Source organism: Neocloeon triangulifer, unplaced genomic scaffold (assembly GCF_031216515.1).
Source record: "Neocloeon triangulifer isolate White Clay Creek 2 clone unplaced genomic scaffold, ASM3121651v1 ptg000002l, whole genome shotgun sequence".
In the NCBI taxonomy this organism is placed as follows: domain Eukaryota; kingdom Metazoa; phylum Arthropoda; class Insecta; order Ephemeroptera; family Baetidae; genus Neocloeon; species Neocloeon triangulifer.
This window is the reverse complement of record NW_026775545.1, coordinates 6,032,035-6,056,329: the sequence shown is the minus strand read 5'-3', so window position 1 is coordinate 6,056,329 and position 24,295 is coordinate 6,032,035. Positions and strand designations below refer to the sequence as shown.

The window sequence follows — 24,295 nt, the reverse complement described above, 5'->3', positions numbered from 1 at the left end:
TAACATACATTATATTATCACAATAAATGGAACGTTAAGTATGATGGGTAATATAATGATAATTTGATTAAAATGATTAATAAATAATTTGAAATTTGACTTTTACGTATACATAAAATTCAAAATATATTTTACTATATTTATAAATATATATGAAAATATGTAAAATACAATTTACAAATTATACATAAATGTATTTCAAAATAACAATTTATTCATAATTAGAACATATAACAAATAAGTTGATATTAAAAGATCTGACAGGATTTGCAGCGCTCTTTCATACAACAAAACAATATTAAAGAATTGTAAAATTAAAATAATGTTCAAATTGGTAAAAATGGCGCTAGAAGTTTCAAATAAAATTAGCTCGTCCAATCGGATCGCCCCGTTCGGTTCTTACTGTCGATCGAAAGTAAACAAACACCAAAATCGTCTACACTACACCTTCCCAGACAACAGGAAAATCAAGGGAAATTTTTAGTTCTACAATCTTGGGGGGATTCCCTTCTACTGGTTTCGTAAAATATCTTTTCAGAATCTAAGTATGATAACTCACAAACAATTCTTCGATATTGAGTTATTTTGAACCAAAAATTCAATCTAATAACGCTTTCATAAATTGCTGCAGAATGCAGTCCGACGACGCTCGTTATTTAAAGAGGCAAGTTTCGTTATGCCTATAATTGCTAACTTTTCTTTTTAAGCTTATTCTCTATTAATAATAGCCCGTGCAGTGTTTAATTCTAATAAATTTCTTGCAGAAAGGTGAAGGCAGGTCGATTGGATGTTCATCCGACTGAGCAAGCGCTTGTCGTCCACTACGAACTGGAGGCCGCGATCTTAGGAGAGGGCATGTCCACCGTTTTGTCAGATAAAAAGGTCCATAAATTTATAGTTTTAATTGCAATTTATGTAATATTGTATCATCAAAATGTAGGAGTGTCAAAAGATTATCAGGCTGAAGAGTCTCCACTCTAATACAGACATTGCTGCCCTCGCAGAGGAAGTGGTAGAAAAATGCAGTTTGATCCACAAGAGCAAACTGCCAGAGGTCGAGCAGCTCATATACTACCTTCAAAATCGCCGAAAGGAAGCTGGTGGCTCTTCAGTGGCTAAAGAACGTCCTCAGACAGCCTTTGCCACTGAAGTGCTCAACGTATCCAACCTTTCCAGCCCCGACGGCACCTTGGAAGTGGCTAGTTTGGCCAAACTGGAGGACTATGTTGACCTGCTCTACGAAAATATTCCAGAAAAGGTGAAAAATTGAGAAGCATCATTCGCAGCAAATAATTTGAGTAATTTCAATTAGATAAGAGGATCATCTTTAATTTTACAACTGGCTCGAAATCCTGACAATCTTCAGGAGCTCTCCACAAATGGTAGGTTTTTTTTCTTATTATTAAGAGCTTAATTTTTCAAATTGTTTATCCTTATTTTAGAGAGAATTTTGGGAGCTCTGGCCCGAGTTTTGAGAGAGGATTGGAAACAAAGTTTGGATTTGAGCACAAACATCGTCTACGTCTTTTTCTGCTTTTCAACCTTCTCCGTTTTCCACCCAGTCATAATACAGCACAAAGTAAATTTTTGTATTTCTTTAAGAAATTTATTTAAGCTTCTCATTTTTCTAAAGATGGGTTCACTGTGCATGGAGCTTATTGACTACGAGTTACGTCGACATGATCAGTGGACTGATGAGCTCGAACAGAGGCGACGCCAGTCACAAAATGAAGCTGCGAGTCCCTCTGAGGAGACCAAAAAGAAAGCATTGGCAGATTTTGAGAGATCTGCCAGAAAGTTTGCTCTGTTGACCAAAAAGCAAGACCAGCTTTTGCGAGTAGCATTTTATCTGCTATTAAACATTGCAGAAGACACAAGGTAAAAAAAAACATCCACATTTTGAAGTTTGCACTAAACCCTTCCTTTCAGACTGGAGGATAAAATGAGGAGGAAAAATATTGTTGGAATGCTTGTGAAAGCTTTAGACAGAGATAACACCGATTTACTCCTTCTGATTGTCACCTTTTTGAAGAAGTTGTCTGTATTTCGAGAAAACAAGGACGATATGGTAAATATCTCATTTTATTTTGCAATTTTTATTGTAATCTTTAAAATTTAAAGGCTGATATGAATGTTGTTGAGAAACTGCCTGCCCTTGTTACGTCTTCGAACTCGGATCTCGCCCATGTTGCTATGAAATTGCTTTTCAATATTTCCTTTGACCCTGAGCTGAGGTCCAGAATGGTGCGAGTAGGACTACTTCCTAAGTTGGTCCACCTATTAGGTTGTGATTTAAAGTTTTGAATCGTCCTTTACTAAATTTTTTATACTTAATTTAGATGACCCAAAGCACAAGTCAGTTGTTTTGGGAATTCTGTACCACCTGAGCATGGACGACCGGGTCAAGTCGATGTTCACCTACACCGACTGCATTCCACTTATTTTAAAAATGATCATGGAGTGTACAGAGGATAAAGTACCTCTAGAGATGGTGGCAGTCGCCATCAACCTTGCCTTGAACAAGAGAAACGCGCAGCTGATGTGCGAGGGTCCGAGACTTAAAACCCTGATGCAAAGAGCATTTCACTATCAAGACCCACTTCTGATGAAGTGTCTTCGAAATATTGCCCAACATCCTGGCCAAACTAAAATTTTATTTGTGGTAAGATTTACAGTAAATAGTACTTCTTCTTAATAAATTAAAAAATTAAGGAATTCATCGGCGATTTAGCACAAGCGATACAAGCTGCAGAGTGTGAAGAGTTTGTGGTCGAGTGCCTCGGAGTGATGGGCAATCTGGCTGTTGACAACATGGATTGGGAAAGACTGATGAAAGAATATAAACTGATTCCGTGGCTTCGATCTCATTTGGTGTCTGGTATTTTATAAAAATCCAGTGCTGATTCAAGGCATGAAATTTTAATTTATGCTTCATAGGGAGGTCTGAAGACGATTTGGTGCTTGAAATAGTGGTGCTTTTGGGAACAACTGCCATGGATGAGGCTTGTGCTAATCTTTTATGTAAAGCGGAAGTTCTGCAGGACTTGATCGAGCTATTGAAAGGTTTACAATTTTGTGCTGCAATATTTCTGAACTGTTATATTTAATTTTTCATTGTTGTTAAAACAGCCAAACAGGAGGATGATGAAGTTGTTTTGCAAATCATTTTTGTCTTTTTCCAACTCTGCAAGCACCCAGCATCTATGGACTACCTTATACAAGAAACAGGTATGTCAAATGGAAATCAGGGTAAATTTTATACAAACTATTATATTACAGAGGCAGCAGCTTACTTAATTGATCTGATGCATGATAAGAATGCTGAAATTAGAAGAGTTTGTGACAACACTCTTGATATTATTGGGGTTCGTATTATCATTTTAAGAAAAAAATCTTGTTCAATTTACAGTAATTTATCTAATTTTCCCTGCAGACTCATTATCCTGACTGGGCAAAACGAATTCAGCTGGAGAAATTTCGGTTCCATAATTCCCAGTGGCTAGAAATGGTCAAAAATCAGCAGGCAATGGATGCAGCCGCCGCAGCAGAGGGTGAAGACCAAATGCCATATTACGGAGATGACCTCTATGGTCCGTCTTGCCTCTACCAACCAGGTATTTTAATTAATCTAATTTAATTCACAGTAATTGAATTTTATTATTAATAGACACTATGGACGACTTTGATTTTGCAACAAGTTCTGAGAATTCTAGTCGAGCCTCTAGTCGGCCAAGGAGCAGGTAAAATTTTTGTGTTTTTAAATTTGTCCTTGTTTATTTATTTTAAATAAATTATAATAAACTCTGAAATTGCTTTCCTCTCTCTGCGATTACATGCAGCTATGGACAAGATTTGGAGGGTTTCATGGATGCCATGGGACGACCATTGGTCCCAGGCTCTAAACAATTGGACGACTTAAACAAAAAGTTAGGTGTTTTGAAAATGCAACAGCAGTAAGGGTTTACCATTTTAAAGTCATAAATCGTTCTATCTGTCTAATTTATTTTCAAAACAATCTTAAGTAAAGCTACTTACAAAATATTTAAGCAAGGTCTTGGAAAGAAAAATCACATTTAGTCTAACAATTTGCTGACATAACCAGGCGAAAAGCATGTGAGTGCAGCAAATTAATTTGGATGGAAGCGCCTGGATTTGCATAAACATATAAAATATAGTGCTTACTGCTTGTATCACTGCACATGATTACGATTGTTGCCCGTCTTCACAATAAGCAAATTAGCTTTGCTCTTCTGCATTTCAAACATAGCCATGTTTTGCTCGTAAAACCACTTCTTGCCATACTCAAAAGTAGCAATCATAATGGCACATGCCGGCGCCACCTTCACTAGCCTTGGAACCAATCCCGTAAATAGCCCAGAAACACCACTCTGGCTGTAAATCTTTTTGATCACTTTCATTGTTGAATTTCGGCCGTTCACTGTCTTCGGGGGATCTGTAGATGTAAATTAATTAAATGTCGAAATACAAACTCAAACTCAAAATCATAATCTTTCTTACTGGAATAAATCTGCTTTTCACCTAGCTCAATCTGTTGGTGCGTTTTAACCACGTCAAATGGCAAAGTGATTATAGCTGCAACCTGTGAAAAGAAGGCGAAGTGTAAAAAAGAGATTTAGATATATTTTTAAAGTCCAACTAACCGAGCCGGAAAGTGCTCCAGCGAGGAGACTGAACTGAAACGTCGGCACTGGTTGGTTAAATTTTGACTTCAGGGTTTCGTAATTCAGCCAATAGAGTGCTGAAGCATGTGAGAAATAAAATCATGTAGTTTAAACAATTATGAAAAAAAAAATGTTGGATCAAACCTGAAAATGGGACATCGCGGAGAAGGGTGGCGCCAAGACCTTTCCACAACCCAGTGACTCCTTGCTGCTGCATCAAATTGCCAAGAGCCCTACCTCCTTCTAAGTAGCTCATCTTCTGCGCCTGCATCCTTGTTCTCAACATTTCCAGCGGACTCACAATGCTGGCTGCCCAGACTCGGGCCATCCCGCCAGAGACAGGCGCTACCCAAAGTGGCTGCTGTGCCAAACCGTCGCCCGGTTTGGCAACGTAGGCGCGCAGCCTATTTCTTATCTGCTCGTAGGTCACAAAGTAAATCACCGTTGCTGGAAGTGCCAAGATCAAGGTAGGGCCGAGACCACTCCAGAGGGTCGACGGACCTTCAAATCTAGAAATCTTCACAAAAGCGTCCTGAATAATCATAAAATTAAATTGAAAAAGAAAATCATAAAAATAATCCTAGAGAGTTTACTAGGGTTCCGTTGAAATGGGTAGGTTTCTTGAGCATGGCAGCAACAGAAGAGGGGCCTTGTCCGTTTCCATTACAAGGGCAAAGGTGGTCCATTAGCCCATTACAATAAAGATAACACTTGTTCGACAACAGGGCCTTTTGTTGCGCTTGAAGACGAGTTTTTACAACGTCCAGAGGAGTGACTGAAATATTTTCCAGGGTTTATTTAATATAATGATTTAATTTATTTCTTGATTATGTATTTTTATACCAATACACGAAGTTATCAATGCGCCACTAGTTGACGCTGCCATTTGCTGCAGGGGGGTGATTCGGAATCTTGGGTCGTCCTGCTCCATTTTTCACCTTGGACTTCAATAAAATGGTCTGCAATAAAGATAAAAAAAATATTTAATAAGCATTTTACCTTTTCCAGCAGAGAGCCATTTTGGGCATCAATTTTTGCCGCATTAAAACTTGTTTTTCAAAGAAATTTAGCATCGAAGGGTGAAAATTGACAAGTAAGTACCTTATGGTTAAAATTAATCAGCAACCCTGCCGTAACTCCACATTATGTAACATTTCAATAATAAAAATTTGCAGAGCATGAACTTGAAGCTCTCAAAGCTCGCATGTTTGGTTTCTCGTTCCTCTCATTTGTTTTGGGTTTTGGGGTTTACGTGTGGCTGCCGGTGGAGGCGCTGTCGGCGCGCCACACGTGACCGACTGCCATCTAGAAGTGGGAGGGTCGAACGACGACGAACTGCTGACTTGCTGAGCGAAAAAGTTGGCTGGCGAACCACGGACTGCTGAGTTTCTGGCTGGTGCTCGTTCAGTTTGTAAACACGGTGTCCCGACTTTTGCGGACACTCAACCACGGAGGCCGTCCGTCCGAATGCCGGTTGGCGCTCGACTGCAGCTTCACTGAACCACCGAGAGCGACCTACGAAAAGCTGAATTCAGGTGAGGTGTCCGAACGAGAAAATTGGCCGACGTGAGCGCGCAGAAAGTCTGCAATGGCTGTCAATTCAAGTCAGAGCCTCGGGTGGCCACGGAGGTCGTCGTCCGAGCCCCCGTGAGCTGGGGCCCTTTCTCCTCGAGAAACCCTGAATTCGCAGTAAACCGAGATCTGAACCCTTCGAGACTTTTCTGGTCTCGATTTTTCCCTAATGATCTCTTTCTTTCCAGTCTAAATCGTGACCTTGCCTGGTGGGACCGCGAGAACCAAGTTGCCAAATCGTGCTTTTAACCGTCCGAAGTTAAGCAGGGTCGTTTCCGATGAGCGGCCTTGGTCGGAATTCGGAAGGCTGACCGCTCTTTTCACACCTCTTGAGTGCTCGTGCCAGCGTTAATTGCGCACTAAAATTGATTTTTATAGATCGTTACAGATTTGCTGATCGAACATTCAAACTTTCACGCTCAACAGGGGGTTAAAGTACAAAGATTTTTTTTGTCTGCATCTCTTTTAAAGTACCTTGATTCATAGCCGTCGGGTAAAGTTATTTCGTTGATTGAGTGGTGTTTGTCATTAAATTAATCATACAAATTCATTATCATGGTTTTGCAACTTCGGTCATTAATTTACTGCTGGCTGATGTTACGTCATGAAAAATTATCACTGATCAAATCCGAAGAACTTGCTTTTACTTCGAACATATCTTTTGATGCCGGGTGTTTTATCAAACGTGCTCTTTACTTTTCCAAATTTTAGTAAATTAAGAAATAATAACTTCTGACTTGGACATCTTTTAGGAAATTTCTAAATTAAGACTTGGACCTCTTTTTTTATTACGTAAGATGATTGTAAGTCTTGAAACAATGCCAGATATTTTTTCAAAACATTGAGCAGAACGTGTAATATTGCATCTTGCTCTTCACAATAGCCATTTTCCTCAACAGAAGATTAGTTTCAGTCCGTTAAAGTATTTAGTGATCTATAAGATCTATTTGAGAAATTTGCAAGTCTTTGTACCAAAATTATCCTCCGACTGCATTCGTTTATCTTATATTTGGAACAAAAACAATTATGATTTTACAATTTAAAAACGATGAATACTGCCTAAAATGGTCTACAAAGTAGTGAGAAAATGTCGCTCCATCAGATTGCAACAAATTTTTGAAAATTATCTCTCTGTTTCGTAAGGCAAATGAATTATCTTTCTGGCCGTATTTTAAAATTTAAACCATTATTAAATGTAATTTATTAAATATTCACTATATTAAAATGTAATCTAGCAATGAATTTTTTCATTCATAATTAGCTTTAAAAAAATGTTGAAAAATTAAAACATATAAATCAAGATTGACGTCAGTTAGCGGTGATAATTAAGGTCCATTTATTAAAATATGTCAAGCGGAATCCAAATGCGTTCTGGGTTTTTCGTGATCGTGCCCCAATTACATGTCAAGTTTGCAGATTGACGCAAACCTGCCATTCTCACACAAACAAATAACAAATTAGCTTGATGAATAATATATTAATATTTTCTTGCAGGCATCATAGACAATGAGCCGAGTTCGTGGTGGCCTTGTGTTCGCCCGTAGATATGTAGCAGCCAGAAAGATCTCTCCGATAGGTAAGATTCAACTCAAGCTTTAGCAATATTTACTTGCATAATATGTCTCTTATGCTCTCATGCATGTGTAATTACCGCGATTTGCTTGCCTTTTCAACCAGGGTCGCGCAACTTTCTCAATTACGATTTTCTCGTCTTGATACCTCATTGCCCTCTTAATCGACCAACTTATTTAAATGAATTTTCTCTCATGAAATAAATTGCATAATTGCAATTAGTTGTAAGTTAAGTCAAAATTTATGGGGATATTTTGTTTATTAAAATCTAGTTTAATTCAATTCATTATATAAGAAACTGAAAGAAGAAATTGTCACTCAAGATGATCATTGAAGTGAAGAGATGGAGCTGTTCCTTTTTATAAAAATTGCTTTTATTCAAAAACATAAAACGGCTCTTTTTCTTGCTATTAATTAATTAAGCTGATTTTTAATAAATCACTGAATTATATTTAAAAGGTTAATTAATCAATTAACTTTATGGACCCTGAAAGTTTCCGGCTTTCAACACTGATCACCTGTGGTTTATGCTTAAAGCGTTTAATTCAAATTTATTAAAAAGTTCTCTCATTGATGCAATCTCATTTATCCTACTTCTTAACGATTCAGTTTAAAAAATCTAAGCAAACAAAATAATTGTCGGAAATGGGCGTGTGTGGAGTTCGAAGCGAGTTTGACTGAGCTGGTTTTGCAAGAAGTGGAATAATCATTCGTATTTGCCGCTGATAAGCGATCGCAGCCATAGTTTTGAACCAAACAAACATGAAGAAACGTTCCCATTTTTGCTAGCAAAATGTTGGTCTTATTGTTATAAAAGTAAAGGCTTGTTTTGAAGTTTGTTTGTCCGCTGGCTTTGAATTTGATTTATTTATTTTTAGACACTATGATGGCCGCATTTGTTGTGATTTTTTTTTATCAAGTATCTCGCTCCCCATTGCGGATCTGAGCTGTCACAAAAACGAACCAATTAGAGAATATAAACAAAACAATTGCTCTCAATTGATTAAATGCTAAATTAGCACCATGTCTGGGATTAATTTATTCGACGTAAAATTAATTGGGCAAATAAATTTCGATTTTATAAATTCATTGCAGTACTTTTTTTCTTTCAAAATTGAATAAATAAGCCTAAATGCGTGATAAAGTTGATAAAAATTTGAAAAATTGAATGTTAAGCTCAGTTGCAATTAACCAATTGTATTTTTGGAACATATTTTATTTTTGGTACCTTGACAAACAAACGATTAAAATTTGATTAGAATAAGCAATTTCAGTTGAAGTTTGTCAGTTAAATAAACAATGACTTAGTAGAATAAACAACAACAAACATACAGGATCATGAAGAATTAAAAATTGCAAGTTTTGTTTTGCTAATATATTTAATTGCAAAGTGAATTTAAGTTTAAAAACATTTAACTGCGTTCTTTACTTTTTTTTAACAATTTTTAGTTAAATTCTCATTACTTTTGCAAACTGTGGGAATAATGACGCAAACTTTTTAACAAGCCCGCCAAAGAAAATTCGCTAATTAACATTGACGCTAAAATTTGCGGCAGTAGAAAAGAACTCGCGCATCTGAGGCGCCCTTGGAGAAAAACAAACACCCCTGGCACCCAGTGACCCAAATCGAACTTCTCTCTTGCCGCCTGTCCTAGTGCCAACGCTGCTACTGTCGCATCAGCAATAACTGTCCGTGCGCTGTCCTAGATTATAATAACTATCGTGCAATAGAACAGTACATACTCGTGGACGCGCAAGGAAAAAATAATTCATCACCCCGGCGGCGTCGGCGCCAACAAATAAAAACCAAGTAGTGTCCATTATGCAACGGCCGCTCTCACTTTCTAACGCACACGCCGCTCTGTTTGCTCACACTCTGCTGTATTCTTGACCTAGGCCATCGCCACCGCCTGTTGAATTTGTTCAAATGGTTGCAAGGCCAAAAAACCACAGATCCGCCTAAAGATGTTGGTTGTTTTTTTGGTTAAAATTGTTTTAGTGATTGGTGCGGTTGGACGTACTATTTTCTTTCTTTCTACAAAATTCGATTTTCTAGCTGGAGGAAGCTGTTTTGAAATTTGATTTGATCTTTGAAAGCAACTAGGTCATGAACGACTGGAGATTAAATGACAGCTACTTAAATGAAATATACTTAAATTTCATTATAATGTTATGATTCATTTGTTGTCAATAAAGATGGCGTCGTCTGTGAGAAGTGAGAAGCCAGTATCATAAAAGATTATTATAAAAATAAGGAGTTTTCTATTAACGTATGCTAAGTAATTTAATACGATTAGATTGTAAATCCGTGTTTTTAAATTAGAGTTTTGTCTTAAAAAAAGGAAATATGATTAATGATAAATGAAAAATGATTATGATTTAAAGAGACAAAAATTTTGGATAATATTAATCAATCTTGCTGTGAATATAAAAAATCTTAATTATTTTACATGAAAATTCGCTGATTTTTTATGGAGCCACACTACATTTTAATTACTCTTCAATCCAGTTTTCTCTGCACTGATTTAAGGGTGTTACAAATGAATATCACATAAATTAGTATTGCATACCTAATTAAATTATGATTGTTTAAATGTCACCTGACTATTTGCTTCTACATCCACAGTCATACGCATTTTGACGTCTTAGAGAAAGATGGTTAGCTCAGCGATCATGAAAGCAGCTCAGCAGTTTGCAAACAATCGGAAAGTGTGAATCGTTGGATGATTGAGCACTTTTCACGACTGTCTATTCGCTTCCACGTTTGCTTCAACGTTTCAAGTGTGGCTATTAAAAAATCCTTTGTCTGCAGTCACGTACATACCTAACCCTCTAAGAAATTTGCACGCATCAACAGATTGAAATCATGTATTCATATTAGACTATTTTTTCCATCAATATTTGACCGATAAACCTAAAATCGCAGTGAACACTATTTACACTCATTTTTGCTTATTAAACAACTGAATGAATGGATAAATTGAAACAAAAAATGATAAAATTAAAGAAACTCAGGAAACTGCAACAATTCTATTTATAAAGTTTGTTTCTAAATCTCAACTTTTGTATGAGATTAAGCATTAAAATTTCAGTTCCTTGAGCTTAACATGGTAGATGGTAGTTGAAAAATTGGCTAAATTGATTTTTTGATGATGAACTATAGAAATTAACTTTCTAAACAATATAAAATTTAAAAAAATCGTAATTTGTCAAATAATTTAATAATCAACGATTTTTTTTTATTTGAAGAGATTAAAAAAAACCTTGGTTTGATTGTGTTAGATTTCAGACCCCCACGCGGACATGTGAATTGTGCTCACGTGCGACGGGCATCGTTTCTAAAGTGTCAACTGCATGCACGCAGCTCGTGAAAATCAAGTCCCATAATTGACCATTCATTCGCTTGAGCGTCCGAGAGTGGTTGCTTAATTTACTGAACACGACTTACGTATAGTCATACCCGAGCACAGCTCTCGGTGCGTGCTGCTGTGGTTTTATTGTCGTTATGCCAGCAGTGTGTCATAAATAAATTCAGCTTAGCGCAACCGGCGATGAACGGACGAGATTTTCAAGTGTGTGCAGCCAGTTGCATTAGATATCAATTGGAAAGTGCACTCGGCTAAAATGTAATCGGCGGTGCCTGCGCGGAAACTCAATGAAGGGAAGATTGTGGGCCGCGCCCCGCGCCTCTTGCAAACAGACCCTGCCGATTTCTCGCTCATTTAGTTAATTGAGGCGCTCGGTGAATTTAAATTTGTGAAAAGGTGTCTCATTAATCTTTGACAGCGGCAGAACAAGTGCGAATAAATTACGACCCGCGATTATCGTTATTATAACGGATGGTGTTTTTTCCTCGGTACTAATACTTCATTATGATGGTGTTGCAAAAAAAAAGAAAGAAAAAAAAACAGCAGGGGCGTAACGGTCTGACCGAATAATGTATATTTTGACAACAACCGCGGCTACTTTCTTTTTCAAAAGAGAAGTGCTGTTGAATTGAAGTATCTCAATAGGGCTGTGATAAAAGGAGCGTTTGATTTGTATCCTTTAAGCCTGTCAATTCGTCGATTTTAGACTTTCTGCATAAGTTTTTTGCAGTTCCATAAAGAGTTGCAATATTTACCTCTTTCCCTAGACTTTAGAAAGTAATTGGGAAATAATAAATTTTTATAACTTTTATTATCATCTCTGTAAGAAAATAAATTTTAATGAGATTTAATGTAAAAAGATACAATTATTTTCCATAAATTTCAGGACAGGTTAATTAAAAGCGTCACAATCGTTCTGATTTATTCACATGATCAATGTTATAAAAGTCTTATTTAGTGACAAATTTGAACAGTTTGTTATACAATGAAGTTTTTATCAGCGGTAGTTTTATTACATTATTAAAAAATCACTTTCCCACTGCATAATAATAGCAAATTGCTTCATCCCCCGCTGCGTTGATCAAACCACTCGTCGTTGTTGCTCCGGTCACATCCCGACGCACAATGCAGTATTAGAAAGTGCCCATAATTGGCGTAAAATCAAGCTGCGTCATTAAAAAGCAATTTTGTCAAGTGTGGAAATACGCAGGCCCGCATTGTGTGTGAGGCTCAAATTTTTTGCCCAAATTGCTTTTCTACGGAATGTTTTTGCCAACTTGCAGCATCAGCGCCTAAAAGTTTACTAACAAGATGAGTCAACATTAATATTAGCGTGCATCACAGATTAATAGAAGTTCGTGAGAGCTGTTTTGAACCGACGGTAATGAATCGTGGATAATGTTGTTTTGGCTTCTGGAACCTTAATTATGTCTAATCTTCAAGGCTTCTTTACTTAAAAGTAGTGCGAGTTTGGCAATGAGGTATTTTTTTTTTGGTCAAGTAAAAAATCAAGATGTGTATAAATGTGGACGATATTATCATCAAAATAGTTCCAAAAATTACATGCATTGCATAAAAAGAATCTGCCGTTTATTTAAAAAACTTTGATTTAAAATTTGATATTTATTTTTTAACAAAAAAAAAAAAAATCACTCTTAATTTCAGGTGGCGTAGTGTGTTTAACATCATGGTCAGGGCTAGGAACGAATGGCCTATCTCCGCAAAGAGTTCTGGTTGCAACTGTTCACACGTCCTGCCCAGCCTCGTGTTCAGCACCCACCGACCAGCCGCCAACGACCCCGACCGTGCCCCCACCGTCCTCGGCGGCGCCAGGCAGCAAAAGCCCAGAAATTGGCAAGAAGAGGGTTGGCGGAGACGGCAAAGGCACCTCCGGCGGAAAGGATGGAGGAAATCAGCTGTGCTGTCCGAAGTGTGGCGACCCTTGCACCCATGTTGAGACTTTTGTCTGTAAGTAGAGACAAACTAAATTGTTTCCATTAAAAGTAAATGAGTTATTGTTAGATATCTCCATTTAATTGGAAAAAGAGTATTTAATTTTTTTATGAATAAAAATTTGTTTAAATTCATAAAATTTTTGCTCTGTTCGGAATCATGTTTCTAAATGTCATACCTAAATGTGATATATCTTTAAGAAACCAGAGACCGGAAGAGCCATTTTGCTTTAAAGTTCAGTATGAAAGCTGCAACCTTCCAGAAACACTCAAATTTTATATTTGGATGAATTTGCATAACTATTAATGGAGAAACCTCTTTAAAAATGATATTATTATGATTTTTGCGTGTTTTAGCATCTACGAGATTCGTCAAGTGCGAAAAGTGCCACCACTTCTTTGTGGTTTTGTCAGAAATGGACTCGAAGAAAAGTCTGAAAGATCAAACTAGGGTCGCTGAGGAGCCGAAAATTGGACCGCTAAGGAAGCCACCTCCTCCACCCAAAAAGGTACACTAATGTTCAATCAAGATTTTCATCATTTCATTCCAAAAATTTCCTTTTATAGATCTTTGAGTACCTAAACAAGCATGTAATAGGCCAAGAACAAGCCAAAAAAGTACTCTCCGTCGCAGTGTACAACCACTACAAACGAATTCACAACAATTTGCCACCACCTGGCCGTGCCGACAACAACACTCACCATGACACTTCCTCTCAGTCATTCTCTCAGCGAGGTAGTTGCATTTAACAATTCATTTTGTTTATTTAACCATTGGACTTTAGATTTACTGCACATCAGTGGCCTTGGTCTAGGAGTTGGTTTTAATCCTCCAGCCCCTCAGGACGACGCTTCGAGGCGCGGCAATGCCCACAGCAACACAAGTGGTAGTGATTTGTTGGACTCGAGCAGCCATGAGTTGCGCCTAGAGAAAAGCAACATTCTTCTCCTTGGACCTACTGGATCAGGTGGGACATATTTTCATTTAAATAACGTCACATTGAAAATTCAAACAAATGTTTAACAAAATCTATTTGTATCACTTTCAGGAAAAACATTACTAGCACAAACTATTGCTCAATGCTTAGATGTGCCGTTTGCTATTTGTGACTGCACAACTTTGACGCAGGCTGGTTATGTGGGCGAAGACATTGAAAGTGTGATTGCGAAGTTGCTGCAGGATGCCAACTATAGCGTCGATAGAGCTCAAATGGGTATGTAGATCATTGACCTTTTTGTTTTGTTGTTGCGGCAGATTGAAGTTCCCATAACGGATTGCATAGATTACTACATTCTTTCTCAAGCAAAAACTCCTAAATTCTTATGATAATTATAAAATTTCAGTACTGGGGCAAAATTCTTTTGTTATGTAGATTTTTTTAAATTAATTTATAATATCTTTATTTTCAGCAGTTTTAATGTACTTTTGTTCTAATTTTTTAAACTTTTTGTAGGCTGTAGAGAAGTCTTATAAAAGCTATATTTTATGATTTTTAGGTATTGTTTTTCTGGACGAAGTAGACAAAATTGGAGCAGTTCCTGGAATCCATCAACTTCGAGATGTTGGTGGAGAGGGCGTCCAGCAAGGAATGCTCAAGGTATAAGTTACACTGCTAAATTTAGTTAAAAATTTAATCAATAAAATCAACTAGATGCTGGAAGGAACGATAGTCAATGTGCCAGAGAAAAACTCTCCAAGGAAGCTCAGAGGCGAAACTGTTCAAGTTGACACCACCAACATTTTGTTTGTTGCCTCTGGGGCTTTTAACGGACTTGACCGTCTCATCAGCAGACGCCGCAATGAAAAAGTATTAACCTATTGATGTGCATTTAGACCTTATATTAATTTTACTTAAATTGAACAGTACCTAGGCTTTGGAGCACCAGTTACTGAATCGGCTGGCCGACGAGCTGCTGCTTTGTCAGCCCTAGCAAACCAAAGCGCCGCAACCTCTGCCGAGGAAGACAACGCTGAGCGTGATGCTCTTTTGAAGGAGGTTGAGGCCAGAGACCTCATTGATTTTGGAATGATTCCCGTTAGTTCACTTTAACCAATCTGGTACTATTTGGTTCATGCAACTTTTTCTAGGAATTTGTCGGAAGATTCCCTGTGTTAGTTCCTTTCCACTCGCTTGGACAAGACATGCTCATTCGAATCCTCACCGAGCCCAAGAATGCAATGGTGCCGCAGTACCAAATGCTCTTTGCCATGGACAAGGTCCAATAATTAATGCAAATTGAATTTAGGCTGATTATTTTGTGACACAGGTTGACTTGACATTTTCTCCAGATGCATTGAAGGCCATTGCCCAGCTAGCCATGGAAAGGAAAACTGGTGCCCGCGGTCTCAGGGCAATCATGGTAATTCGCATTTAATTTAGACCTTGATCTTAAAACTTTTAAGAAACCATTGACTTAAATTAATTATTTTTGTTTCTCAGGAAACATTGCTGCTTGAGCCAATGTTTGAGATCCCGGGATCAGATGTGCTGAGTGTGCACATCACTAATGACACTGTGCTTAAAAAGGCAGAGCCTGTCTACATTCGAGGGAAGCAGGTGTCATCAGAGGACGACCCTGAGGAAAACTTGCAGGCAAGAGCCGAAGTCAAATAAGTTATGCGCGTTGATGTGATCTTTTTTTACCGGGAACAACTTCCAACTCTGGACTTGGCAATTTTATTCTTTGATGAGCTCTTAATTATTAAATGAACCGCTTCAATCAACACACCCCAATATATTTACCAGTCAGAACTAGATCTGTGAAATTGAAATTGCTCTTTAGGAACAAGAGCTGTAGATTATGCTACAAAGAGAGACCTGGTCTTAAAAGTTGTTTTCTTGATCCTAAGTGTTATATCGTTTCCTCACTTCCCTGTTTCTAGTAAATTTTGATTATTTGAGCCTCTGTTATTTGGTGGTTGGTTAGGACTGCATAAAATACTTCTACTGCTATTTTTTAACAGAAAATAATTGTGATCTAAATTTTTGTTGTAGAGCAAATTGTACTAAGCTTTGTAAGTGTAATTTACCTCAGAATGTAAATAATAACACATCATTATGTAAAAAGTATAAGGCGTTGTCATTTCAAAATAACATTTTATCTAAAAGTCGATTTTAAATATACAACTTATGGTGGACAATATTTCTTACGAAACAATTTTTAGAAATTAATCTGGCTAAATATCTTTATTTTTGTTCATATAGCTACAGAATATTAGGAATTCTCTCAAAATGTTTTAATAATTTATCCAAGTCAACTTTGCCACTGCTCAAAAGGTGAGTTAAAATTTTAATTAGTAACATAGGATTAAACAAGATGCGACTGTGAATATGGTGGAATGAATTTTATTTAAACAAACATGACATAATTAGATTTTGTAAAACAAGCAAACAGAAAAATTTTATGATGCAGCGACAGGTGCATATTGACTCGCCAGCCTTTCAAACTCGTCCTCTTTTAGTGTATATTCCTTAACAAATGGATGCTGCGCATGTGAATCTTTCAGCTGACTCAAATATCTGTTGGAAACCTGAAATCAGAACAAATTGTTGGTCTGATTGTGAGAAACATTCTTCAAGCTTTGTAAATTAATTCAACTCAAACGCTTATACAACGAAAAAGCAAATTTACCTCTGGCGGTTTTCCTGTATGCTGGGCCAGCACCATCATGTTGATGAGGGTATTGGAGTCGTTGGGGTCTTTGTCCAGGGCCTCCTGCAGAGTTGACTCGGCCTCCTCGTACTTGGCCTGTCCAATGTAGCAGACGGCCAGTCCGTTAAGCAGAGTGGGGGTTCCTCCGTGCTTTTCGATCATCTCTTGGAAAATGAAAAACGCCTCCTGCAACTTCTCGCCATCAGTAGCAATGTTGACCCAGCCTTGGGCCAGCTGAGTGAGGGTGGCGTCGTCGTCACGCTCCTGCATGCTCTTCAGCTCCTTGCGCGCCAAGTCAACTCGATCGATCTTCAAGTAGGTCTGCAGAGCTAGCGCCGAACTGGAATTCAAAGTCAACTATTAATAGAGAAAAGAATTTAATGGTTTTTAATTCTGTGAAAATCTATATATTCTAAATATTGAAATTAAACTATTTTTATTATTCACCAAATAACCTCTGGCTTTAACTTTCATATTAAAACTTAGGAGGTTGCAATAAATTGGACAAATTGCATTAAAATAATACCATTCCAAGCTGTCACAGTGGTGCAGAATTCTCAGTACGGCCTCGTAGTTGGCTTCATGAAAGTAAATTGTGGCAGCCACCAGAAGGAAGGTCTGGTTAGAAACGTCAATGTTTCCCGACGTGGCCTCATTCAGTTTGTTGACTATATCAGCTCTATAAACATAGATTTAGATTATTTTTAATTGAAAAAACATTTTAATCTATCAATATTTATATAATTATAGAAATTAATTGAATTAGAACTTTGCTAGAATCATTTTATTTCATTTTTTTTAATTCAATTTGTACCTCGCCGAAGGTCTAGACAGATACTCCGCAAGCATTTTCAGCGGTTGCACCTCAGGCGGAGAAGAATTTGTGATTTCGTCGAGCACCACCCTGAATTTGTGCTGGGCCAGGTAGGCTCTGTAGAGGAAAATGTCTCGCTCCACCTTGACTTCGGGCGAGGAAGGCTGCAATTTAAATTGTCGGTGAGTGAATTTTTTGGAAATATTTTTGTCAAACTTTGTCTCGTACCTTCAATTTTTGCGCCTCGTTGATGCATTGCTGGAAATTGCCGATGTAAAAGTGATTTTTTACGTCGAAAAGCTCGTCGACCTCTTGTTGACGTGACATTTTTGCCGTGTTTATTTCTGTGAGGTTAACTCTCGGCGCCTGCAGGTGGCAGCACTGCCGGTGGCGCGGAAGAAGGAAAACGTTCTTTTGTTTGTTGAACGGCACAGCATCTTCCAGGCTGATCTAATTTGTAATTGGATTACAAGAATTTCCATGAAAGCTGTTTTTTTTTTAAATTTTATTATCGACTCTCATTCGCAGGCTGATAAGATGCCCGGCCTTTGCACGGCCACTTTGATCTTCGGCATCCTTGTCGCTACAGCCTCCGATTGTGGTGCGACTGCACTAACAATTAAAGGACAAGAGATCAACATCACATCAATTATAGGTAAATATCGTTATGATTGATAAGTAGTGTCAAGTATTTCAGAAATCTGTGAGATTTTTTTTAAACAGTAAAAAAATTACATTGTTAGATCCTGATGAGATTATTGGACGCATCGACAATCACCAGCACCACCACCGGAAAAATCAAATTTCAGACGGCTTCGTCAAATATGGCAAAGATAACAAAAGCATCCCTGTATTCTACGCCGAGAACGGAGAATCGTGGACCGTGAAATGTCCTTTAAAGTCAGTTTGAATATGATAATTAACTATAAATAATACAAATAATAAATGAGGCCGTTTAATCTTTTTTTTAAATAAAAATAACGGTTCTAATTAATTTTTTCTCTCAATAATTCTACAATCACTTTATTTTCTAGGAAAAGTTTGACGTCACGAGTTATATGGTCCCAGGAAGGTGAAATTTTGGTCCACCCCTACACCAGAGTGAACGTTGAGCACTGCGAGATTTACTGCGAGTGCAGCAGTTTGTATGTAGCACCCAACACCTTTGACCTGAGCATCGAGCACATGATGTCGGACATCCAGGGGACCTTCACTTGCGTGTCCGGAGACAAGAGTTGGTCATTCTTCTTGATTGTCAGGGGACACGACAAGTGCCACCCAAATAAAGGCAAGTTTAAATTACAATAATTTAAATATATAATTTTATTAATTTATTTTAATGAATGTAAAATTAGATTAGAATTACATTTTTGCTAATAATTTTTTTTTAAATAAATTTAGTCTGCACGACAGTAAAAAATAAAACATAAAAAATATTATTAAAAAAAATCGAAAAAAATCTTTATAAATAAGAAAACTTACATTTTTTACGCTTTTTTTAATTATGAAAATGTCAATTATAATGCATTCATAAAAATATAATCAATATATAAAAATTATTTATAGTCCCTTTTTTATATAAAACCTTATAAACCATTTTTTCAGTGTTTTATATCTGCATTGCTGCGTTTGTGGTGGTCCTGCTGTCATCTCTTCTGTTTGTCTGCTGCATCACCTGGTCGGAAAAATCCTCAAAGTCGGCGCAAGATTACCTGACAAGTGGCCACTGGCAGCAGCCTGCTGTCAATTTCAGATATTTTAATTCTCCTCAAATGCTTGCCTTCAGAAAGACGTACGACTCATATGACCAAGAGTTCTCTGGCAATTCACATCCCAACGAACTGCCTGAGAGAGGGATGTTGCCTCGCGTTTCCCCAAGGAGTGAAAGACGAGTTAGCATGTGACAAGAATAATATCAGTTCAAAGCTAAATAGTTAATTGTGATTTATAAAGGAGGGTTATAATTTATCAGAATATTGCTCAATATTTGGAAAATAAATAAAGGATTTAAAATAGGACATTATATAAGAGAAAATTATGTTGATGATTAATTAGAGACTGTTAATTAAAGACATATTTAAATATATTAAAAATACATGAATTATTATTTTTAATAGTACTTGTAAAATATTTTTTCTGCAGCAAAGTTGATTAAAGAATTTATATATATGAGTATTGTCTTACCAAGTTTTAACTACAATGGTGGATTAATTTCTCATAACTTTCAAATAATTGCCAGAAATGGCTTTTATTGTTGTTTTGTATTTACAAATAAGGAACCCTTAAAAATTCTGATTTATTTTATTTTTTGAATATTAATGGGGAAAACTAGTGCGGAAATTCTTTTTATAAGAAGACATTTTCCTTCAAATTAATCCTTTGAAACCTCTGCTTTATTTTTCTTCTGTTGACTAAATTTGCTTCAGCGACAAATTGTTTTGTTTGCTTGCGTGCATTCGCTACATATCAAGATGCCCCATTAACCTTTCTTCATATGCCACGCACGGCGGACGAGTCAGATCTCAAACGCATTTTGGTCAGTCGCAGTTTGTCGAGAGCTCTTCATCTTCAATTTTTAGTCTATATTGAAACAGCATTTATTTCTCCTTTAAATGGTAAATTCATTATTCTCTAATTTTGAATTACACATAATTATATTTAAATATAATTCTGCTTGCTTTTTTCATCATAATTAGCGTATATGTTTTAATTTTTATTTATTAATATTTTTCTCAAATTTCTTATATTACTTTCGCAATAGAAGATTTTTTTCCTAATTTTAAAAATGTTTTACAGATGTGGCTGATTCTTTTGACGGTCTGCATAATCGCTGGCGTCAACAGCGCGGCCAAATCAAACTCTCCTTTTGATGAAATACCCGAGCTGCTTAACTACGGAGAGCAACTCTCCATTCCTGAGGATGACCTGATTGTGCTCATGGGTTCCAGTGGAGTGGACAAAGGAACCTTGATCAAATTTGTCATTCAGGACGAGACACTTAAAGTGCGCCGGCGGGGCAGCAGACTCGTTTTCGAAAGCGGCCGCAACGTCAACCGGACGCAATTTCAAGACGTGCTGCCCCATTTCTATCGGGACAAAGCCACCGGACACGTTTTGGTTGATGTTCCTGGCTTCAGCGAGTCGCGAGAACCAAAAGCGGACATTTCAAATGCCTATTTCACCAAACGCGTTTTACAACAAGCGAAAAATTTGAAATTGATCTTTGTTGAAAACCACGTTAACTTGATGGAAGGTGCGGATTTTGCTAGTCTGTCTAAATTACTCAGACGTGCTGCAAAACAGGTACCGGATATAAAACAGTTCAGTGATTCGGTTGGTTTGGTAGTTGCGAAAGTGCACGACCAAAACTTGGATGACGCTGATATTTTGGGCGAAGTCCTTAATCAATTAACAGCCATGAAAGAAGAGTTAAATTCTCAACTGGAGGACCAGATCGAAGCCTCAGCAGAGCACAATGAAATTTCAGGAATGTTGGATGTCCTGGACGCAATTTACGCAAATGGAACGGCGGAGAACATTGCTCTTTTCCGTCGGCCAGACCAGGAGGGTTCGCCGTGGGCCTCTAGTTTGATGACCAAAAGCCAAAGAGAATTGCGCGTCCTGTTTTTCGGCAGTTTGAAATTTTCACTTAATGGTTTTGAATTTCCTTATTCTGTTTTGCATAGAAGCCGAGATTACATAACAAATAATTTGATCCCAAAAAACAATCAAATGACGTCACGCTATTTTAAAAAGATCTTGAAAGAGTTCCACGGATGTGTTGAAAATGAGGCCAAGGCGAAGTTCGTAGTGCTTGAAAAAGTAAATTTATTTTCAAAAGTTTCGGCAAATTTAGATATTTTGTTAAACCGCAGTGACATATTTGATAATTTAGAAAAAATAGTTGCTTTGAAAGAAAACCTGGCCACTGTCTGCGCTGCTTGGAAAAATATTGATCTTTCTATTTTAAATAATTTATTAAAAACTACCAAACTTTCATACGATCTGGCTGGATCGGATGTTTCTGGTTTTTTGAAGGAGGTGAAAGATATTGTGACAGAAGAGGCCAAAAGTTTCAAAGATATTTTCAACTTTTATATATTTTTGGAAAGCTTAAATCGGGAGCTTAAGTCATACGCGGTGCAAGTAATTAGGAAGGCGGCGTTCATCGAACTCACTGCGGCCAACTACAAAGAATTCATTTTTAATCTTTCAAAATTCAACATTAAAGTGGAGAAAAAGTCAAAGGTAATTGCAATGGAACCGACAAAAATGATGTTCTCCGATCTGAACATCGTTCTGGACCAAAATCTAAACCACACAACACGGCGCTCTTTCAATAATTTTGGCCAGGAGCTAATTTTCGAGGGCAGGAATTTGATTTTGTCCGAAATCGTGTCAGAAATGTTGAAATACCAAAATCTGGAGAATGTTTATCTCTTTGCTTACAGAACGATTTTCATTGATTGCAATTTAACCCTGATCGACGCGAATATCTCAATGGCCGCGCCTATCATTGAAATAATTGGTGAAAATATTGTCTTCCAACTCAACGGGTCCGATGCAAAAAACGAAATCAATAAAACCAAGAGTCGTGGACGAGATGGACTACCTGGCGAAGACGGACGTAGTGCAGGCAATACCCTGATTTTGGCTTTGGAATTGAGAGGAGCTGAAAAACTAACCATTCGGAGTCGGGGAGGAAATGGTGCCAACGGTCAGGATGGGGTGAACGGGTTAAAAGGCATCAGCAGCCCCCAACCCCATTTTGACGAGTTTTACCCTGAGTTTGTAAATGGAATTCCAAATTGGGAATTCATCAAGAATCACGGATACAATATTGAACACCCTGACAAGGACACTATAGTTTTGGTGAATCGCCAAGGGGCAAAAGCGCCAACCAGCGGAGGCCACGGCGGCGCCGGAGGGAAAGCTGGAGCCGCAGGAGGAAATTTTGTTCTTGTCCAAAAGGAGGACGATTCTAATAATCCTGTAATTGAAATGAATGATGGTGTTCCAGGAAAGCATGGGAAGGGTGGAATTGGCGGAAGTGGTCATCAAACCTGCGCTAAGAACGTGTACTCCGGCATGTGCAAGACGAAAAACTGCGAAGTGAAATTTTTATCGACCTTCAGCAGATGCAAGTGCAAATTTCAGTCGGTTCAATATTGTGACAAGGAGGCAGACGCTAAGGACGGACTAGAAGGACACGTAAAAAATAATTCACAGCAGACAAAACGCACGGTGGACTGGGTTGATTTTGCTAGAAAATTTAATAGTTCTATTCTGTTCGACAAAAATTTAGTTGGAACTGAAGATCAAGAAAGTGCAAGCAAATTTATTTTGTATGCTCAAATTGTAATGAAAACTGCCATGCAAATTTTTAGAGGATTTAATATGGATTGAAATTTCAATTGCGAGTTAAAACGATACGTATTTTCATTATTCTACTCAAATAAGTATTTTATCGGGTTAATATAAATGTTATGATTTAATTTATATAAATAAAATTTAACTTGTATTAATCTGCAATTTTTTAATTTTAAAATTACTTCCTATTATTTTCATACTTGCGAAGATTTTTTACATTCTCTGAATGATGCCACGCGTGGGCATAATGAAATTGTCGTCACATTGCGGCCAAGGGCTGGTCGATGGCTCTGGTTTCCTCATCATCAGTAAATGAGTCATCACGTCTTCATCCCTGACTTTTCGCCGCACGCTCCAACTGTTTTTCTTTCTTTTGAGAGCACACCCGACGTTTTTGTTCTCGTGGTAAAACAATCGAGGTAAAGATTGATTAGTTCGTGTAGCGACGTAAAGTTGAGCAGTTCTAAATAATGAATTAAAAAAATATATACTAATTGTAAGATTCCAAGATTGATTATTTTTATTGAATTTTATAATTAAAATTATTCTTTTCAAGTATATTATATTTTTCACTCAAATAAGTCAAGTTAATTGCAAATTTCAGGGTGGTAATGTGACAAGTTGGGCTGAACTGGTGGCCGAAAATTGAAATCGATATCTACTAGCAATGAGAGGCACTAATTTAATTGCTTCCTGAAATGTCGTGAAAAGTGATATTTTTCTCTCCCTCTCTCCGCAAGAGGTACAAATTTTGTAACGCGATACCCACACAGCATGCAAAAGTTCATTCAGGACCCGTGAGAGAAATTCCCAAAATATATTTTATTACTTCATTCATGTGGATCACTCACATGATTATTTTCAACCGCAACAACCACTTGCAAGGTTTCAAAATTAATTTATTAAAAAAAAAAAAATTAAATGAAAAGCTGTTAAAATTTGTGTTTAGTGTGCGTTTGTGTCTTTTTTACCAAACATAAACTAGCATTTTATAGTGAATTAATATCTTTGGGATATTTAATAATTATAAGGCAAAAACAATTCTCTGTACTTTCATTATCATTTATTCAGCAGTATGAACAGTGAAATTAAAAATTTACTTTGGCAAAATACATAAAAATTACTTGGGAATTTCCCATCACAAAATAATAATTTCTTCATTCATGAAAAACTCTCACAATTGGAGCTGAAGGTCGGTGAACCTGGTATAATTTCAATTTTAAAGAGAAAAAATTTTTTGTCACGTTGCTCCTCGCAAGTTTTTGAGAGCGAAAAACTCAATAGGCAGAGGAGACGCGCCAAGCAGTCTGG

General features: G+C 37.2%; 6 protein-coding genes across 8 annotated transcripts; 4 read left to right on the top strand and 2 right to left on the bottom strand.

Annotated features, from left to right (window-relative positions):
• The first annotated feature begins 411 nt into the window (after window positions 1–411).
• Window positions 412–4,474, top strand: LOC132205521 (kinesin-associated protein 3). 2 transcript variants are annotated; one of them, XM_059634613.1, is made up of 16 exons: window positions 412–664; window positions 765–882; window positions 941–1,258; window positions 1,313–1,382; window positions 1,443–1,579; window positions 1,634–1,878; window positions 1,930–2,068; window positions 2,122–2,284; window positions 2,340–2,662; window positions 2,713–2,878; window positions 2,938–3,063; window positions 3,130–3,228; window positions 3,280–3,365; window positions 3,434–3,614; window positions 3,668–3,740; window positions 3,840–4,472. In XM_059634613.1, the coding sequence occupies exons 1-16, from the start codon at window positions 633–635 to the stop codon at window positions 3,955–3,957; spliced, it is 2,394 nt and encodes a 797-aa protein (XP_059490596.1). In that variant the 5' UTR covers window positions 412–632; the 3' UTR covers window positions 3,958–4,472. The 2 variants fall into 2 exon arrangements, with proteins under 2 accessions (XP_059490596.1, XP_059490595.1); XM_059634612.1 differs by having other exon boundaries at window positions 418–545; window positions 632–664; window positions 3,130–3,365; window positions 3,840–4,474.
• LOC132205523 (probable mitochondrial glutathione transporter SLC25A40) lies at window positions 3,983–6,607 on the bottom strand. Its single transcript, XM_059634616.1, has 7 exons — window positions 5,784–6,607; window positions 5,526–5,641; window positions 5,276–5,457; window positions 4,827–5,214; window positions 4,662–4,759; window positions 4,519–4,600; window positions 3,983–4,453 (listed from the first exon to the last, which is right to left on the bottom strand). The coding sequence occupies exons 2-7, from the start codon at window positions 5,611–5,613 to the stop codon at window positions 4,191–4,193; spliced, it is 1,101 nt and encodes a 366-aa protein (XP_059490599.1). The 5' UTR covers window positions 5,614–5,641; window positions 5,784–6,607; the 3' UTR covers window positions 3,983–4,190.
• Window positions 6,003–16,214, top strand: LOC132205522 (ATP-dependent Clp protease ATP-binding subunit clpX-like, mitochondrial). 2 transcript variants are annotated; one of them, XM_059634615.1, is made up of 13 exons: window positions 6,003–6,217; window positions 7,749–7,830; window positions 12,860–13,162; window positions 13,504–13,655; window positions 13,714–13,882; window positions 13,932–14,114; window positions 14,196–14,360; window positions 14,644–14,744; window positions 14,799–14,954; window positions 15,012–15,182; window positions 15,236–15,364; window positions 15,415–15,507; window positions 15,588–16,214. In XM_059634615.1, the coding sequence occupies exons 2-13, from the start codon at window positions 7,761–7,763 to the stop codon at window positions 15,759–15,761; spliced, it is 1,866 nt and encodes a 621-aa protein (XP_059490598.1). In that variant the 5' UTR covers window positions 6,003–6,217; window positions 7,749–7,760; the 3' UTR covers window positions 15,762–16,214. The 2 variants fall into 2 exon arrangements, with proteins under 2 accessions (XP_059490598.1, XP_059490597.1); XM_059634614.1 differs by having other exon boundaries at window positions 13,714–13,885.
• A 263-nt stretch (window positions 16,215–16,477) lies between these two features.
• LOC132205524 (coatomer subunit epsilon) lies at window positions 16,478–18,002 on the bottom strand. Its single transcript, XM_059634618.1, has 5 exons — window positions 17,843–18,002; window positions 17,615–17,778; window positions 17,327–17,479; window positions 16,780–17,140; window positions 16,478–16,678 (listed from the first exon to the last, which is right to left on the bottom strand). Exons 1-5 carry the CDS (start codon window positions 17,939–17,941, stop codon window positions 16,550–16,552), a joined length of 906 nt encoding a protein of 301 aa, XP_059490601.1. The 5' UTR covers window positions 17,942–18,002; the 3' UTR covers window positions 16,478–16,549.
• Window positions 18,003–18,125: 123 nt separating this feature from the next.
• Window positions 18,126–19,738, top strand: LOC132205525 (uncharacterized). Its single transcript, XM_059634619.1, has 4 exons — window positions 18,126–18,269; window positions 18,358–18,514; window positions 18,649–18,902; window positions 19,220–19,738. The coding sequence occupies exons 1-4, from the start codon at window positions 18,152–18,154 to the stop codon at window positions 19,516–19,518; spliced, it is 828 nt and encodes a 275-aa protein (XP_059490602.1). The 5' UTR covers window positions 18,126–18,151; the 3' UTR covers window positions 19,519–19,738.
• A 376-nt stretch (window positions 19,739–20,114) lies between these two features.
• On the top strand, window positions 20,115–23,139 carry LOC132202479 (uncharacterized). Its single transcript, XM_059629430.1, has 2 exons — window positions 20,115–20,229; window positions 20,411–23,139. Exons 1-2 carry the CDS (start codon window positions 20,227–20,229, stop codon window positions 23,018–23,020), a joined length of 2,613 nt encoding a protein of 870 aa, XP_059485413.1. The 5' UTR covers window positions 20,115–20,226; the 3' UTR covers window positions 23,021–23,139.
• The last annotated feature ends 1,156 nt before the right edge of the window (window positions 23,140–24,295 follow it).